The following is an 18946-nucleotide window of genomic DNA, read 5'->3' as shown; positions in this document are numbered from 1 at the left end:
CTTTAAAAGTTGTACAATTTGCATAAAGATGAAGCTCATAAAAAAACCTGCCCCTATAAAAACATCTCAGGAACACCTCAAGTCAAATTTCAAAGCAATGTCAATTATTTTTCAGGCAGCAAGACCAGAACAGTAATCAGACAGGAGTAACTGAGAATATCCCTGCAAATCTGCATACCAAATTTCACACAAAAATATCCACAAAATTATAACATCCCCTACCATAATACTGCTACTTCTATTACAATTCAAAAGAATTTGAATGTGAACATCCTTTGGAACCCACTGATAAAATTTCAAAGTTATAGAAAACTTTAAAAAGTTAACTGTATTCAGGTGACTTCCTTTCCACTGTTATTGTATGGAAATTATATAATTATTACGTTAAATAGATGGAACTGGCAAAAGAAAAATTAAAACAAGGATAGAAAAAAAAGGTTACACTGGCATATTTATTAAAATGGAAATTTGGAAGTTTGGTTTTATTCAATAAAATCATTAAAAAAATCAAACTTAGCACCTTATAGAAATACTGAATTGCAAAGCTTTGTAAATAAGATTTCCATATAATAACAGTCTACATCTATGCTACATATTAACACAATGATCAGAAGATACAGATAAGTATGTACTTTGAAAATATGGTACGTATAATGCTTGTTAAGTACGCATAACAAAGGTTAATAAAATGCTTTTAAAGTTCACAAATGGAATTTGCAAAATGTGTACTAAAATTTTCATGAAGGTTTTTTTTCAGAACGAATAGTATCAGATAATAACATTTACTTATTACAGCAAGACCAGTCTTACATACAATAGGAATATCCATTATGCAACATGCCTGTACCCAACAGCTAAACATGAGTTTTATTGTGGACACAATTTAATAATACTATGTTATAGATTGAAAGTTTCTACATATATGGAACTTTCAATCTGTAACACAGCATTATCAAATTGTGTCAACAATAAAACTAGCGGGATACAAAAACACATGTTACGTCCAAGGAGTGTGAATTTTGCATAAAAGGTAGTGGTTTTAATATGAGGCAGGCTGTTTAATTTTAGAATGACTGGCTTGCTTTGCTGACTGACCAAAGCTATGAAGAAGGTAGGCTAATTAACAAGACTGAATACCTTACATGTGGGAACTCTAGAGTTTATATAAAATAGATGCAGTGGTGATGTGTCAAAGCACCAATCAACAGAAATGCACAGTTCAACAAACAGCTTTCTATTGATGATAAATTATGAATTTTGAAAATATATTGGGATTGAAGTGTATTTTGTTTCGAACTCTTGTATCACCTCTAATCCATCAGAATTAGCATGCCTGACCCTTTGAGCAAGGTCATAAATGCTGAGATAAGAATATCTTTTACAGCACATTGTAGACTCAATTTTAAATTACAGAAAGTCACAACAGAGGAAAATGTCATCAAGAAAGAAAGAAATGTTGTTTGATAAACAGAAATGCCCACTTTAGAAAATAATGACATTTGTAGGTTTAAAATCTTTGTAAATTTAGTAAATCTTTGTAGTCGGTAGATCAAAATTCGTAACAGTAAAGTGAAAATTACATGGTTCATTATATATTGTTCAGTGTTGATAAGGTGGCATTTTATATAAAGATTAGGAAGTTTATCAGAATTACAAAATCAGAATAGGATAGTTAGAGGGACTCTTTTTGGAGCCTTTTCTACAAATTTTGTTTAATCAGAGACAATGCTTATTTTGTTTGACTTGAAACATGTCCTAATACTGGCCAACTGAGCACAACCTTAACTCTGCTTGCAGCAAGACAAGATAAAACATTCGGTAAAACATTTGATTTTAGAGTATATACCACAGGGAACTCTGACTGAATAACAGAAAAAAAAAATAGAAAAAAGTAAAAAAATTGACAGAATGAACAAAAACAAACGAGTAAACAAAAAGAAAGATAAACAAGTAACCATGTAAGCAAACAATCAAACGACTGACAGATCAATTGTAGAGTATATAGAGAAGACCATTCCCTAGCAAGGTGAATCTTGTTGTTTCATGGATGTAGAGTATATAGAGAAGACCATTCCCTAGCAAGGTGAATCTTGTTGTTTCATGGATGTAGAGTATATAGAGAAGACCATTCCCTAGCAAGGTGAATCTTGTTGTTTCATGGATGTAGAGTATATAGAGAAGACCATTCCCTAGCAAGGTGAATCTTGTTTCATGGATGTAGAGTATATAGAGAAGACCATTCCCTAGCAAGGTGAATCTTGTTGTTTCATGGATGTCTCGCAATTTATCCCTCAGTTGTTCATTTGTGTTTTTTGTTTACTTGTTTGTTTTATGTTTTCTATTTTTTTATTTTCTATTTTTATCTACTTGTTTACTGTTGTTCAGTCAGAGTTCCCTATGTATGTACACTAAAATAAAGTTCTTAGTGTTCAACTCTCACGGTGGATGGCTTGACCCTGCTGAATTTACAGTTACATAAAGTTTGGAACTCATGCAAGCTTTCGTTATGAGATCTTGATTGGCAGTGTCTTTCATATGTACAAGGATAGCAGCTTTCACTTACATTTTGATGTTTGTTTGTCATGGGAAACCATATTGGAATGGGAGTTCATTTTGTCAAGAAATAATGAACAAAATCATCTGTTTACATTCTGCAAAGGGGTAATTTTGTCACTTGAAGTTATGCTTTTAACATCTTCATGTTTTTGATATCACAAAAAAGGTTAAAAAACATACACTTTGTTCCGTAAATAAAAACAGCCATTCTCCCTAGGAACAAAATGACAAACACATGAAGCGTGCTTAAATGATTCAGTTCTCTGCTACATGGATAAGAAAATAAGCATGCAAATAATTTGTCATTGAAAAATAAAATCTGTAAGTATTTGATTAAACATCTATGAAACTACCAAACAAGAATATGGCGAGGCTGCCACAAATGTCTTTGCACTTGACAGTATCTCAACTTGTGCCTTTCAGCAAAAGCAAATTCTAAACTCTGAGGGCGCTCTTTAGGAGTAACATTTGCACGATATTTTGTCCTGAAAATCACTCTGTCAAAAATCTTTGAAATGGCAGTTTGTAAGTTTTGATTCATGTGGATTCATGTGCAACAAATGGTAAACATCTTGTCTAACAAAATGCAAATATAACAGTTGGTTTATTAACTTCAGGTAGTATGCCCCTAAAAATTGAAAGAATTAAACTTTTCCTCAAATTTTCCATTAAGGAAAGTTCAAATTATTCCCTTATGGAATCAGGAACAAAACTCAGGGGTCATTGTGCAAATTTGCTACTAGAATAAGAAATTATCTAACATTTACCAATATTTGAAATTGAAAATGGCTGCCATCCCTGTGTTACGTCTTGGGGGGGAAAAATTACTTTTTTTTCAAACTTCAAGTAAGCCGGTGAAAACTTAAGTTACGTAAATGAGCTTCAGAATAAGCCCCTAAAAGTGGTAGACCAAAAGAGTGTTGAAAAAGTTTGATAGTCTTAATATCTGTCCCCAGGGTGCTTCCCACCTGAAAGCAAATATAAACATTATACAACACTTCAGTGTAAATCAGCTACTTCAGATAACACTGAAAGGCTATTGAAAACATCAAAAATGGTTCACAATTTGTAAATGTGAATTACAATCTCATGCAAGCTCGAAACCTTAAAAGTAATGCACAAACTAAATAAGTCCTTGGTTTAACCCATTAAAGCCCCAGTATTTGTAACTTTTAACCTCTTTTTATGTTCGAAATTACATATTATTCTCTTACATCCATTGTGAAATGTTGTTCAGTAAAGAAATAAACCAAATTTGTGCTCCTGTAGTGACATACAAACGCTAAATATTGCCCGATCGAGTTGGATTGCCGCGCGGGTTTGTTGACAATTTGTAGGCTGTGCACGTGATCGAGAACGCCGATACTGATGACATCATCGAGCCTGCAACATTCCTGGGGCCTTGCCATGCCACGCTACACTGTCCGGGTAATCGCCCATGGTCGCCGTCTGAATGACCTGCGAGTGGTTTTATTTTGTTCTTCTCCGTTCAAATACGTACTGCTACAGTATTTCAGAGGATACAGAACTTTGGCAGAGGAGGCTAACATTCTATTCTGGTACCGTGTGCGTTATATACGGATTATTCAAACTGCAGTCGGCAGCAGTGCACCGATGCGCACCCTGCAGTTGGTCACTTAGAACTCCGGGTACCGATGTAAAATCAAGACGACACTATATACACTTGGCTCACTTCTGTAGGCAAATAGCTATCAAAATTGAGTAACTTCAATAATAATTTCAGCTGATTGTCGCTTTAGCGGCAAGGTGATTGCGAAATCGAAGCAACATAGTTTAGCAATGTATGGTAGGCTGTCGAATGCAGTGAACGCGATGGCCTTTGGCAGCAAGTAAGGGAACCGTCAGTATTTACGACCTGGGGGTCGTTCAAAAATTGAAAGTCATGAGGGGTGCTCAAAATGTTTTTTCTTTGTCTTACTCTGTCCTCAATGACATAATGATCAGTTGATTATATATATTTTACTCTGAAACATATTAAATAAAAAGAAAAATACTCTAACAGTACAAATCAATATCAGCTAGATGAAGCAAGGCAAAAAACTACAAGTAGGTGCTACTACTAGCAATACTTATTATGAAAGAGAAGATAGTGACGATGAGAATGATATCGTTGTTCATGTACGCAATGGCACCAGCAACATTAAGATGAGGATCAACAGTGGTGATGATGATGTCACACAGTAGTTTTCTGCAGTCGTTACCAGGGTTGGAAGGAGAGGCTTGGTCATGGAGAAATGTTCTCGACAGATATCACTATAAGTGCACAGGGTCTAGGACAAAACTGAACTGTTGTGAATTCATCCTTCATATTATCATAGAAATGTATATTTTATTTGACTTGAGTTCAACAACCATTTGGACATTAACCATACCATAATGACATGCTACCCATCCAAATTTAACAATACTATATGATCGGAGACTGCTTATTAGGTGAGCTTTTATATCTACATATTATTACATGGGCTCAGGTAAGCCAAACTTTCTGTTAGAGAGGGGGTTACTCAAAGTCATCATGGTTGGCTGGGGTGCGACTCAAAATTTCGGAGTTTCTGATGTAATTCCTCCGACCCCCAGATCGTAAATAATGACGGCTCCCTAAACAGCTGTGAACGCCTTAGTCAGAACGATCGGGACCAGTATACGCACTGCTGTATCTCAGCGAAAATTTAGAAAAAAACAATGGAGCTACTGCTAAGAAATTTACAGACTCTTGGCTGTTGATGCATCAGTTACTGAGCTTTTATACTGGTAAAAAGGCATTCTGAATACAGCGGTAAATTTCCTCCCAAACGAGAAAGGATAACACTCGGGCATTCTGCAATGGACGCTGTCAATTTTACCTTCCTGCAGGCCCCACACCAATCTCGGCCCGGCCCCGCTGCACTTGTACAGTCTACTACCTCCTTGCAGTACAGCCATACAGGTCTAGTAGCTGGCCAAACACACAAAAAACAACGTCGCAGTGTAAATTCCGTAGGTCAGAACCGTTGATCATAAATTTTCAGAACCAGTGATGTTTAAAAGTTTTGTATTGATCACTTCATTTAGGTTTATGTGAATGACTTTCTCATCGAGCAGCGTCTATAAGTGTCCCGGGCATTGTCCATGCAAATTTGGGGCCTGCCTTCGCTCCCTCCGATCGTCTGTAGACTACAGCCTGAGCAAATTGTACAGTTGTGAAAGTCAGATATGTATCATGAATTTTATACAAAAATATAAACAACGTAACAGAATCAAACCAAGAGGTTAGTTTGCTGTCGGGCCGGGTGCGCAGGGGACGACTTTGCAGTGAGGCCGGGATCTCTCTTGTGTTCGAACTTCCATCGCATCGCAGCTAGCCGATACTTGTTGTACTACTGTAGTCCTTGTGAGGATTAGATACCCATTACGTTCGATATTATTTTGAAATACTTTTAAATTTAATAAGGAAGACTTTTGTACTGCATTCAAGATATAATTTTTCCTTTCTGAGCGTTTTCAATTACGCCGTACGGCAACGATATGCGAAGTTGATAGGCTGTGTTGCCTGCAGCGTAGCCTGGCCCTGGACTGTGCCTGGCCGTACTCAAAACTTCGTTTGAGTAGAAGGAGCAGAATCAGTCCCGTCATTTATTTTCAACGAAATTTTCATTATACTCCATAATGGAAGAAACTACTAGTTCAATGATTACAATGGTGAAGTGTTGAATTTTTATTCATACATGTTTTTCTCTCTCAATTCATTCAGCAAACTTGATCTCCATACCATCGGTCAGAACGTGCAGTGCCTTGCATGAAGCTTACAATCGACTGCCTCCGTCGTTAGTTTAGCTGTTCAAGACGTTTGTTTGCACGGCTCATTATAGTCGGAACAATCTGTAAACACTTACATATTTATATCTTTCCGGTATTTCACCAAATGTTCGCGCGTTTTTAGCTGAGTCTCCAGTTTCGATGGACCAGACCTTTTCGAAGAGCGTATGGTTTCTACGGACGCCACAGTAAAACTTGCGTAGATGTGGTTGAGCATGCGCGGTGGTGTGATTACGTTTCGTTTCGTGTGTCAACAAAGCTGACTTCTGGTCCGGACAAGAAGTCATTTTTCACTCCTTTTACTGTTAATTGTGAGGCGGGCTGGGCATGCAAACTATGCGATTCAGTATTAATTATGGTCTACTTTCACATACTGAGGATGTCATTTTAATCAAAAATATGAAAAAAATTGTTAAAAGTTACAAATACTGGGGCTTTAATAATACTGACTGGCCGAATAAAAAATATTACAATTTCTATAACACTGTCATGGTAAAATAATCAATCTATATACTAAACAATTTAGGTATACTAGTAAAAGGTAAGAAAGCATACAGATTAAAATACTACATTAGTTTTACTAAAACTTGGTATATAATATTAACTACAAGCTCTTCAAAAATAGCAATTAAGGGCATAGTCGGCAATTTTGTTGACCTTTCCGATTGGCTTCACAGTGGAAAGCTTTGCATGAATACAGAATTGAAAATGAGAAAAAGTAACACAATCAAAAAATACTTGTTGGAATTTATCTTGGATATGCAGTTGAAGTAAGATTTTTCAAAACATCTATGACTATACCTAACATAAACATACTTGAAATTGTATTTAAGCAAGATTTCTTGCACAATATTACAAAGTTTAACGAAAGACACAAAGCTAAGTAATGGTGTGTTCAGCCTGTAAAGAACATAAATTTACGGAAGCGTGACGATTTGAGATCACTCATCTTAGACCTTAATACTGTCTTACTTTAACCCTTTTTGACCACCATGGTTTGGCCTAAACCCATTGTTATCAATGGTGACTGTGGACGTGTTTACATAGCACTGGGGTGAACACGTTAAAAATCCATTTGTTGTCGCATTTTTGTTCAGCTCATTTATTCCAAAATCATTTCAAAATTCTTACTGTTCAGGTAAGGAAAAGAGGCCTGTAGGTATGTATATAATGCCCTATATTAATGAGTGTTTTACTATCCTGAATAGCATTCTTTTGTTCAAATAGCGTTCACATGGCCAATAACTATTTCAACATACTTCAGGGACAAGATATACTTGTATTACAGAACAAAAATAATGAAAAGTATTTTCAAAACTAACAGTTATAATCCCTTCGTATCTGACGAATTAAATTTTCATATACAATTAGGAAAGCAAATGAGTATACAGTATTTCAGAAGAAACTTTCCATACGACATAATTTTACTGAAATTGCCTGCACCATAATTTTCAGGGGTACAGTTCTTGTCCAGAAACTTAAATTCAACACCAGGTAAGAGCTGAGGACGAAACTTTTCTGCAAAAAAACCTAATTAAGTGATCAGATAACTTTTGTACTCCAACTTCCCATCGAAGAATTCTAACACTACCCCAGATAATATGGCGTTGCGCCAAAAATCTAGGTGTGAGAATGGTTAAATCTAGGTGTGAAAATGGTTGAATGCACAATTCAACTACAAAATACACATCACTGACAGAGAATTTAAATCACTGTGATGTCTTTGAATTATCATGTCTTTTTCTTTCCATCCTGAAATAGAAACAAACAGCAATTACACCAACTGTCAATATGCCGCAGGGGTGCTCTGTGATTCTTTCAAGTTACCGGCACTGATTGAGCAGTATCCTGCAGCAGTTTCTTTTAGTTTGACACAATTTTGACACGGAGCATTGTACGACAGGGACATGTGGCTTGATCAAGCATGACTCTGCAGTCATCTGAGGTAAATTGGATTGACCTCTCACACAAACTGTGTAAAACCCCCACTGAGATTTCCAATAAAGATGACAACCAGAGTGTTCTGGACAATTGATCAAACACAACTGCAAGCTATCTATGTTCTGCTTTACAAACACTCTATGGTTTGCCCAATGAAACCATAATTTTCAAAGCACAAAGTGGGCTCTGTAAAGATTTTCTGCAAATGATAAGTAAAGTTTTTGAGAAGGGCATAATTCATTAAATTTTTGAGTATGATGGCACATTATGATATTCAAATTATTACAAAAATAAACTTTTCTAAATTCCCTGTAGAAACTTTTGGCACTGTCTTTGCCTTCCCTCTCTCTACCATTATTCTCAGTATTATACTTTCCATTTGAAAGTCTCTGGCATGTCAAGGCATTAGAGAGCATGGTAAAATACCAATTTCACAAAACATAATGGTGTTTGATGCATGCACACAACTATAAATATTCATGCATCATTATCATCAGATTTGCATACAGCAGCCATATTCACCAATGGACTTGTCTGTTATACTTGGCATAATACTGTACTTTGTGAATTAGTGTCACATGTCACTCACAGTTCAAAAACTATGATCTTTCCTTTTAATTGAGGCAGTTTCAAATTGGAAGAAGAATTTGTTGCAGCTGGCAAGCAGATATAATGATGTCACATTGCGGTGTGCCTAGTGATATTTCTTGTATCTCTTCATATCATCCTTGTCTTTCTTCTTTTTCAAGGGTGGTTGGTAGGTATCATCATCACTGCTGTCCTGGGTCAGATCTACGTAATCAACTGAAAGAAAATGAAATTGAAAAATGCTGTTATTTGGCAACGGTCATCAACGATACCAATCCCATAGAGGCATCAGTAAATAAAACATACCTTTTTCATGCTCATCATAAAAATATAAGTTTCCAAATTTTTTTGTTAAACAGATGCACTATTATGTGTTTGGAAATCATGAGTGACAAAATTCTCCGTTTGTCTTGACTGACTGGAATGACTGCACTGAAACAACTGAAAACTATTTACCATATGCTAGCTTAGCAAAATTATCATGGCTGAGAGCAAGATACATCAAGAACAAGTCATTGACAATGACATAGTCCCCACTTGTAATAGGAGTATTAGTCTTGATGGGGCAGGGAAATGTGGTCATTAAGAAGTATCACTGGAGTGTGGCGTTCAGATCTATGGACACATAGGTCTATATCATTGTTCCCAATTTGAAACAAGAGGCATGTCTAAGTTATGGTTCTAAATCGGGAAAAAAGATCAGACCTCCAGCTGTATTGGCCAGCCAAGAAATACATATGCGCATAATAAATGAGGTACAAGATGTGACATCTTAAAGTCTATTATCCTATCAAAATTGAAGCGTAAAGAACTTGTGGTTACTGAGTTATGCATATATAAGTATAATCAAGGTCAAAGGTCATCAAGGTCATGTGACATTTTGAAAAAAAAATGTATTGCTAATTAATCCCTATATGCAAAAATCAAGACCTCTAGCTCTATTGGCTTGCCCAGAATTATATATGTGCATAATTAATGAGGTTAACCATGTGTTTTCATAAGGTCTCCCATCCTACTAAATATAAAGGACATAGCACTTGTGGTTACTTATTTATTGACATAAACATGTATTTTAGGTAAAAGGTTATCGAGGTCACATGAAATTTTGTCAAAAAATTTCTATCCTATAGTTATCCCTATGTACCAAAAATCAGACATCTAGCTCTATTGGCTCGCTCAAAGTTAGATATGTGCATAATTAATGAGGTACAATATGTGGCGTCATAAGGTGTCCCATCATACCAAATATGAAGGGTGTAGCACTTGTGGTTACTGAGTTATGGACAAATATGTATATTTGAGGTCAAAGGTCATTGAGGTCACGTGACATTTTGTCAGAAAAATTGTATTGCTAAGTTATCCCTATATACCAAAAATCAGACCTCTAGCTCTATTGGCTCGCTCAAAATTAGATATGCACATAATTAATCAGGTACAATATGTGGCGTCATAAGGTGTCCCATCATACCAAATATGAAGAGTGTAGCACTTGTGGTTACTGAGTTATGGACAAATATGTATATTTGAGGTCAAAGGTCATTGAGGTCATGTGACATTTTGTCAAAAAAATTGTATTGCAAAGTTATCCCTATATACCAAAAATCAGACCTCTAGCTCTATTGGCTCGCTCAAAATTAGATATGCACATAATTAATGAGGTACAATATGTGGCATCATAAGGTGTCCCATCATACTATATATGAAAGGTTTAGCACTTGTGGTTACTGAGTTATGGACAAATATTTATATTTGAGGTCAAAGGTCACCAAGGTCACGTAACATTTTGTCAAAGTGTCTGAGATATCTGCGTGAACGGATGGACTCACGGATGGACATGACCCAATCTATAAGCCCCTTGAACTTTATCTGTGGGGACTAAAAACTGTGTCACTGCATCCTTTTTGCAATATGAATACGATGAGAAACTAAATTTTATTTTTCTTGGCCGTATACCGGTACATGGGAGTCTATGGAGAACAGCCTTATAGGATACATGGGAGTCTATGGAGGTGTAAACTAAAAAGTCCTCTAACGCGGCCAAATTTGATCGCATCGTGAAACAAATCGACGTGCATCTGTATGAGGTAGGTTACTATCCTTGTACCAAGTTTGAACGAAATCCCTCCAGGCATCTCTGAGATATCTGCATGAACAGACGGACGGACGCATGCACGCACGGACACACGGACCTGACCAAACCTATAAGTCCCCCCGGACGGTGTCAGTGGGGACTAAAAAGAATTGGCACAGGAATATCTCAGATATCTGCATTCATAAGCCCCTGTGCATGGACACAGCATTAATATTAATTTCATCCTGGGGACCCTGTGGATCATACCTGGGGACCCTGTGGATGGATATCAAAGACAGGAAAGAAAACGGCTGTCACACAGCCATTTATGATCGAATCATTACAAAAATCGGCGTGCATATATATGTGATAGAGATTAATATAGGTAGCAACTTTTAATGCAATCGCGCCCGGTATCGCTGAGAAAATTACGTGAACGCCCGCACAATCGTAAAATATAGGAAACAAAATGGCCGCCACGCAGGCATTTTAGACCAGATCAAAACAAAAATCAATGTGCATATGTATAACATATAGAGTATTCTATGTACCAAGTTTGAATGGAATCGCTCGTAGCATCACCGAGAAATGTGCGTGAACATACGCACCAACATCAAATACAGTAAACAAAATGGCTGCCAGATGGCCATATTGAATCAGATCGTAAAACAGATCGACGTGCATATGTACGGCATAGGTGATAATCCTCGTACTAAGTTTGAATGAAATCGCTTAAGGGGTCTCTGAGATATCTGCGTGAACGGACCGACGCACGCACGCACGGACGCACGGACGCATGCACGGACATGACCAAACCTATAAGTCCCCCCGGACGGTGTCCGTGGGGACTAATAATTCATTTCATAATAAGGATCTCAAAACTACGTTTGCTAAAAGTTTTTGATACAACATCACTAGAGATAAAAGTGTCATGCAGATCCCAAAAACGAAGTTGTTTTTCAATTTTTTTTTTAACATATTGCCCAAATTATCAACGTATTGTACTTACCAATTTTGGAGCGATATTTCTTCTTGCCAGTGGAAGTGGAGGGTATACACCCTGGTTCTTGTTTCACCTTAATGCTGCTGTAGTTGTTAGTATTTCTATTGGAAGATGTTGTTGTTGTTGATGTTGTTGTCCTTGAAGTCCTCGCTGCAGAAGAAGTACCAGTATGTATAGCAGGCTCCCTTTTCACAGTGACAGGTTTGTGAGGCATGGCATACAGTCCTGTTGTCACTCTGGAAGCTGCTGTGCCTAAGAGAAAAGTGATGCAGTGTTAGAAGGCGACTGATAGTTCTCTGTATATATTTGTTCATACAATATTGTCTAAGACACTGACAAAAAAAAAAGATTAAAGGCTGGTGTCATCAGGCAATATGTCAATCTTTGTTTACAAGCAAGCCATTAGCCATCAAGGGTTTCTATGAAGAGGAAGAATGGCGGCACGTTCTAAGCTATGCTTACTTGAAGTTGCCCTGTCTATTGTTTATGGAAATGCCAGAAATGAAGCTCTAGCTACTAGAACAGGGACAATATGAATGCCTATGTGTACTATTCTCTTGCTCCGTCTCAAGCAGTTTTTTTTTTCATGCAAATAACAGCCAGCAGTAGTGGTTGTCCTAATCCAAAGAAATCAAAATGTTAAAACATAGCTACTTCAACATAAAGGTCACATTAAACTCTGTAATTGTCATTATTTGCAATATAGGATGTGTGCATATTTCCAACAAAATTCAGAAAAAGTGCTTCAGGGATGCTTACAGTAAAATGGATGTACATCAAACTGCTTAGAATTGTGTTTTTACTGTACCTTTCAGAATAATGAAACTTTCAAAGGGACCTTATTGCGTGAACTGAAACTGAGAATCTGTTAGACCCACTATGCTTCTGTATAGCAAATCTAACAGTCATGATTTTTAAATCCTTTCATTGCCGAATTTTGATGTGACCATTCTTTATGTACGGGTAAAGCTGAAACTCTACAACGAGTAGTTGAGATGAAAGGATAACAGACTACAGTGAAATTGATACAGTGATTTTACAGCAATGAAATATCCAAGTGGAAAACTATACAAACTTCTTGAACAATACATATTTCCTTAGTTTTGATATTTCAAATGAGTAAAGCACTGAGCTGCTGAACTTACCGGCTGTATTCTGACTTGGAGTTAGATTTTGCACACTTGGTGTCTTCACCTGTACAGCTTGCTGGGGTGGCAGTATGACACAACCTTGGTTACGTAACTGTTGTAGCACAGCGGGAGACGCAGGACTTTCCAGCCGAATGAGCTTCCCTGCCAGAGGGTGCAAAGGGACCTGCTGGATACTGGATGGTTTCATTGGCATTTCTATGGCTGCTATTCTGCCAGTGTTAGATCCAGGCAGTTGGAAGGCTGTATACTTTGAGGGACTTGGTTTCCGAACACTCTGCTGTCCAGGCATACAGGGTATATGATATGGCTGGCTGTAGTTGGCTGGTTTTCCCTGTGTCTTGGTCGATGAAGTTGGTCCTGTGATTTGTGTTCCAGAAACCTGAGCATGTTCTAATTTTATGCCACTCTTGTACTGGACACCTTGGGTCTTAATATGATTTTGAATGGAAAGAATACTATTCAAAGGGGCTCTGTGTACAGTGGATGATGGACCAGACCCAGGAACACTGACACCTGACGGCTTAACATTGAAAGAATTCAACACTGCACCATATTGACTGAACCCTTTTGGCACTTGATTAGAATTATGAGCATGGTACTGCTGTGCTGTATCAGGCGGTTTGCTGTGGATTACTTCTTGTCTTCTTGGCTCTGATGACACACCAGACCCACTTGACCCTGGCACGGTGATGGTTTGCTGCTGCACAGGTGTGACTTGCCCACCAGGTTTGCAATCCCCTGTTGGCTTTGAATCCGATGAAACAGTTGCAGAACCTGCTGGTTTGTTGTCCAACAGGTTTTCCTTCAACTCAACTATCTTTGCATCTTTATACAGAGCCTTTACCATTTCACTGCTCCTCAGAATACCTGAAAAGTACATCAAGAAACATTACCATATCAATTCTTGGGCCACAATCTTGGATAACTAAATATATTATCAGTCATAATCTTGGGGGGATGACATCACAAAATTCACTGGTATTGATAAAGCTATAGTAAATTTTCTTTATACCTTCACATTCTATACCATTATATAAATTGAAATGCAAGCACAGAAAAAGATAAAAAATGTTTGCTTTCTATCGTATTGTCATATAGGATTGAGAAACTGTATTCAGATTTTCCAAATATCAGCACAGTATCTTTAATTTTCTTTCCAGTCTGAAATCATTTGAGCTCATAGGCTTAGGAACAGTGTTTACACAGACCACATACACTAAAAGGAATTCCAGAGATTACAAATAATAGAATTTTCACTCCGGCCACAAAATTAAAGAGAACTTTTGATCATCCCCAGTCGTCTAAATTTCAATCAGATTACAGAGTATCAAATCAGGCATTATTGCTGACAAATGCAGCAACAGGGAATATAGATCACAAAACTCCTAAATTTAACTTCCTTGTTAATTTAAACTGATGCGGGCTTGTCAATTCTTTTGACCTATATTTGTCAGACCCCTCTGATTTGGGCAATTCGTCAAAGAGCACCGCAAATGAGATAGAGTGTATCTGTGGGCAGCATTATGTTTATATTTCAAGTCAGTGGGTCATACATCACTGTGACATCAGATAGCACTACATATGAAGTTGTTGATAAATTTTACCTGGTAGCATACTCTCTCGCAATGCTTTGGTTTTTGTGGGCAAATCCCAGAATGGTTGATAATGCAGAGCAATATTCTCACAGATAGTCTCACAGGCTGCTCTAAAACGTGCTACAATTTCTTGCTGCAAGGCAAAATAAAACAAAACACATAATTAAGTGCTTTAAAGTGTCAATTAAACCAGTGCATGTGCATCTGGTGAAAGTGTTGGTACATGTGGATGAATATTCTTAATTGAATGTTCTAGTTTACATGGTAACCTGCTCTCTCACGAATGTTTTGGTTTTTCGCTGGCATATCCCAGACGTACATTGTATAAGCTGCCATTTTATGCCTACTGTGATTGCAATTATCAGGCTTGGCAGTGCAATTTTGAAAACCACAAATCAAGAATCAAAATATTTGGTCATAGCCGGTAGGCAAGTCTGTGATTGACCAAGTTTTTACTTCTTTGAGCTTCTTTATATCAGATACGTTAATGCTCTTGATGTATTGTCACATGGAAAAATGTATCACTTTGTATGCATCGAGCCCTTGTTTTGTGTTGTATATTTTTTACTTATCAGGCAATGGACAATCAATAATATTGTGGGAAAAACAAAAGAGTGTGAATGATATAATTGTACTTGACATGTGATATTTACATGTCAATAATAAGACCTTCAGAATTTGTAGTTTACAGGTAGAAAGTGGCATTCGTGTTGTGATATATTTCTTCATGGCAATTACAGAACTTGAATTTCAGGAATGCTGCAAAAAGTTAAAGTAGGGAAAAAAGCCAATTACTCTCCTATAACCTTGAAATTGCTGTAGTGTATGTACTCTTTCTTGAATTTGGAATTATGGAAACATTCAGATCTATGGTGTATAAAAGGGACTGTCATCAGGTGATTAGGTCAGCTTTGACTCATAGCTAGCTCACCTGCAACACCATGAGTTGCTCCAGCATTGTGGTGGAGGCAGCATCAAACATAACAGAACTCTCCACGACCACGTGTCTCTCCATGTGACCTTTCATCCTGGCAAAACTTCCACTGCCACTCTCATTGGTGCAGGTGTTGTACACTGGTTCCATGTAGCTTTGAATGCTGGGAGGTATGAGTCGGTTGATGTCCCTCTGACTATCTTGAATCCAGACCTTCAATTCACCCACTGCACTTTTCAACTGTATCCAGAATGAAAACAATGATCGACAATGATACTTTTTACGCGAAAGTTGCAATAACAGTACAATAATGCTGATCGGATCTTGAATATTACAAAGTTAGCATTAATCAAGTTGCAATAACGTATTTTGCCGCACATAATACACTGGGAAGTGCAATCACTGCTGCTGAATCACTTTAACCTAGTTTCCTGGGTAAACTGAAGAACTAATACACTTACTTTGGGATATGACAGAAATGATCTTGGGTTTTCTAATAATCTATAAATGTTCCCTGGCCTTAATTGCTCGCATACTTGGCATCAATTACAGAGCTTTGTATTTTTACAAACTGAATAATAATAGCATCTATTTTTAAGACATTCACATGTTATCAAAACTGACTCTGGCAGAAAACTCTGTGGTTACCTTGATCGCAGCGCTGTCCAACTGCTGTTGTGATACTCTGGTTATTCTGTCCAATGCTATGCCAAGGGCCTGCAACTCTCTCTGCAAGTTAAGGAAGAACCTCTTCAGAGTGCCCAGTATGGAGTGTATGCAGGAATCCAGGGTTCTCATCAGCACACCACTGTACACAGCAGACAAAGAAGAAGTTCACAAAGTTTTATCTAATATAACGCTGAGGTCAAGATTCAAATGACAGAACCATACTGGTTTTCAACTCTAATATCTTCTCTGTCTATAAATAGACGAGAAGCTACAAAGGAGAGAATTTAGGCAAAAAAATTGTTTCTGGTCCTTGACATTCAGCAAAAGTGATACTGCGACATGGCTTTTTTTCCCCTTTCTTTTTTTTTCATTTCTAACAATACTTGTTTGGCACTATTGATGCAACAGTTATTGTATTTTATCACTGGCAGCATAATACTTCTGTTTTCTTTTTAGCATTTTTGGACATGCAAACTGGGATATATCAAGGATAGCTGTACTGATGAGTATGTAACCCCCTAAAAAAAGCCATGATGTGAAGGTTCTGAAATGACACCTGTAATGACCAGAAACGATCTTTATTTTTGTTTGGCCTTAACATCAATAGATACAGATGGCTCATAAATCATGCAAGTCATAGCGTATAGAGTGATATTGCTTGATGAACCAATTAAACAGCTCATAGAAAATTTGAAACAATCTGAAATTTTTCCTAATTTTGGCATAAAGTACAAACCTGAAGACCTTGTCCCACTGGATCATAATGGATGAGTACATTGGCTCTGAGAGGTCCTGGTTGAAATCTATTGGTCCTGCCGTTGCTGAATTATAAGCACCGTTACGTTTGACTGTGGCCTTGTACGTTGCCCAATGTAGACCTCCAACACTGCGATTCTCTTTATTCACCTTAAGGTATGAAGTAAAAATTTGAACATTTCGATGTGAGACAATTGTACCTGTCTTGGTATCAGTGTTCTTCAAATGCCTTGCCTTTTTTAGCTATAGTGACTAATGTGTGCATGTCTGTGTGTATATGTCTTTGTTTGACAATGTGTGTTCACATACCCTCTGTAAATAATTTAAATATTTAGTTTCAAGGGACTCCTTATAAAATGAAACTGATCGTGTATACTTCAGGCAAAACACAGCACAATCTAAAGAGGTATTTGTCATGCTTGCCAGACATCATCAAGGTCAACGGTCATCACAAACAGTGGCGAAATTGGGTTCAGAGGTCAAAAAAAGCAGCGTGACTCATGACCACTGTTAATTATGCCCCATTTCAGAACAACATACAACAGTACTTGTGACTTAACCATTCACAACTATGGTTTGGCCCAAATTCATTGTTATCAATGGTGAGTACAGACCTGTTTATGGGATATTGGGATGAACAGGTTAATGTACAGACAACATGACTCACCTTAGACCCCCACTTCATCTGGATAGCTATGCAAGACTCCTTCGCAGCATTGACACCATCTCTCAGTTTGGGTGATATGCATCCATCAAACGCCTCATCTATGTCACTCTCAAGAGTGTTCAGAATGGGTTTCAAGTTCTTCTGCAGCATACCAAGATGACTGTCAAAGGTGAACTTTGCACTGGTACGGGCTCGTTTACTCTTGGGAGTGAAATCAATACAATGGAAACTAGTTAAGAAAAATTTTGGAAACTGTATGAATAAAGAATTTCTTGTTAGAACTACCTTTGGAGATGAATAATTCGTCTTTCAAAGATCGTCTGAAACACTTGTCATTACCAGTATCCACTTGTCCTGTGAAACAGCAAAATCAAAAGGAATCTAGAAGCTGTCTCAATGTGTGTTCTCTCTATCACGCAAAGAACAATTTTGTACTGTATAGTGATAACAAGTCACAGAATTAAACTTTCCCCTCTGCAAAAGTTATTACCCGATCAAACTTCCATTTTTATGTTATTTTTTACAATGTCACAGATGCTTTAGTGAATGAAATTACACAGTTGTAGTGAAAGTTTACGCTAAATGAGCCAAAACATGATCTATTCAATCAAGCTTGACCTCCTTAATTTTTTTTACCTCTGTTCCTTCATCTGTCAAGTAGCTCAACAGATCTTCTTGGTATCTTCCTATACTCCTTATCAACCTTTCAGTTCCTTGTAATCTCCTTGTGCATGTGATATCATGTACAAATCTTTTGATGGCTGGAATTTGAGTGTCCTCAATGCTGGAAAACACCTGAGGAGTACATAAAGGTTTGGTAAAGTAACACCTCTCATCATCATGGTTTGACCCAAACCCATTGTTATCTATGCTGACTGGGGAGATGTTTACTGGGAATCGGGGTGAACAAGTTTAATCAGCAAGTAACACATCATCTGATCATTGATACAACCACCCTGGCTGGCTTCATTGGAAAAAGATTTAAATATATAAACAGTGACAGGCTGAAACTGACATATCAAATAATGCCATTCATACTACAAAGCTGTAATGTCGTACAATGAGAATGTCTATTTCAACAGACACTACAGCCTTCAACGTTGCGTTTCTACATACCTAGGAAAAGCACACACTGTAAAAACCCTATCAATTTGACCAGAAAAACATAATTACAATTTTAAATAGTTGAATTATCAGAA

At 37.3% G+C, this 18946-nt stretch overlaps 1 protein-coding gene across 2 annotated transcripts in view; it reads right to left on the bottom strand.

Annotated features, from left to right (window-relative positions):
• Positions 1–6725: 6725 nt before the first annotated feature.
• Positions 6726–18946, bottom strand: part of LOC139147407 (myosin-2 heavy chain-like) — a 26388-nt gene continuing 14167 nt past the window's right edge. For both annotated transcript variants that reach the window (XM_070718500.1, XM_070718501.1), the window contains 9 exons: positions 18384–18542; positions 17748–17948; positions 17061–17230; positions 16304–16463; positions 15653–15895; positions 14731–14854; positions 13121–13993; positions 11982–12227; positions 6726–9117 (listed from right to left, as the gene is read on the bottom strand). In XM_070718500.1, coding sequence (XP_070574601.1) covers positions 9008–9117; positions 11982–12227; positions 13121–13993; positions 14731–14854; positions 15653–15895; positions 16304–16463; positions 17061–17230; positions 17748–17948; positions 18384–18542 — 2286 coding nt within the window. In that variant the 3' untranslated portion in view covers positions 6726–9007. The remainder of the gene's footprint in view (positions 9118–11981; positions 12228–13120; positions 13994–14730; positions 14855–15652; positions 15896–16303; positions 16464–17060; positions 17231–17747; positions 17949–18383; positions 18543–18946) is intronic.

This window comes from Ptychodera flava, chromosome 13 (genome assembly GCF_041260155.1).
Source record: "Ptychodera flava strain L36383 chromosome 13, AS_Pfla_20210202, whole genome shotgun sequence".
In the NCBI taxonomy this organism is placed as follows: Eukaryota; Metazoa; Hemichordata; class Enteropneusta; family Ptychoderidae; genus Ptychodera; species Ptychodera flava.
This window is presented reverse-complemented; position numbering and strand designations above follow the sequence as displayed.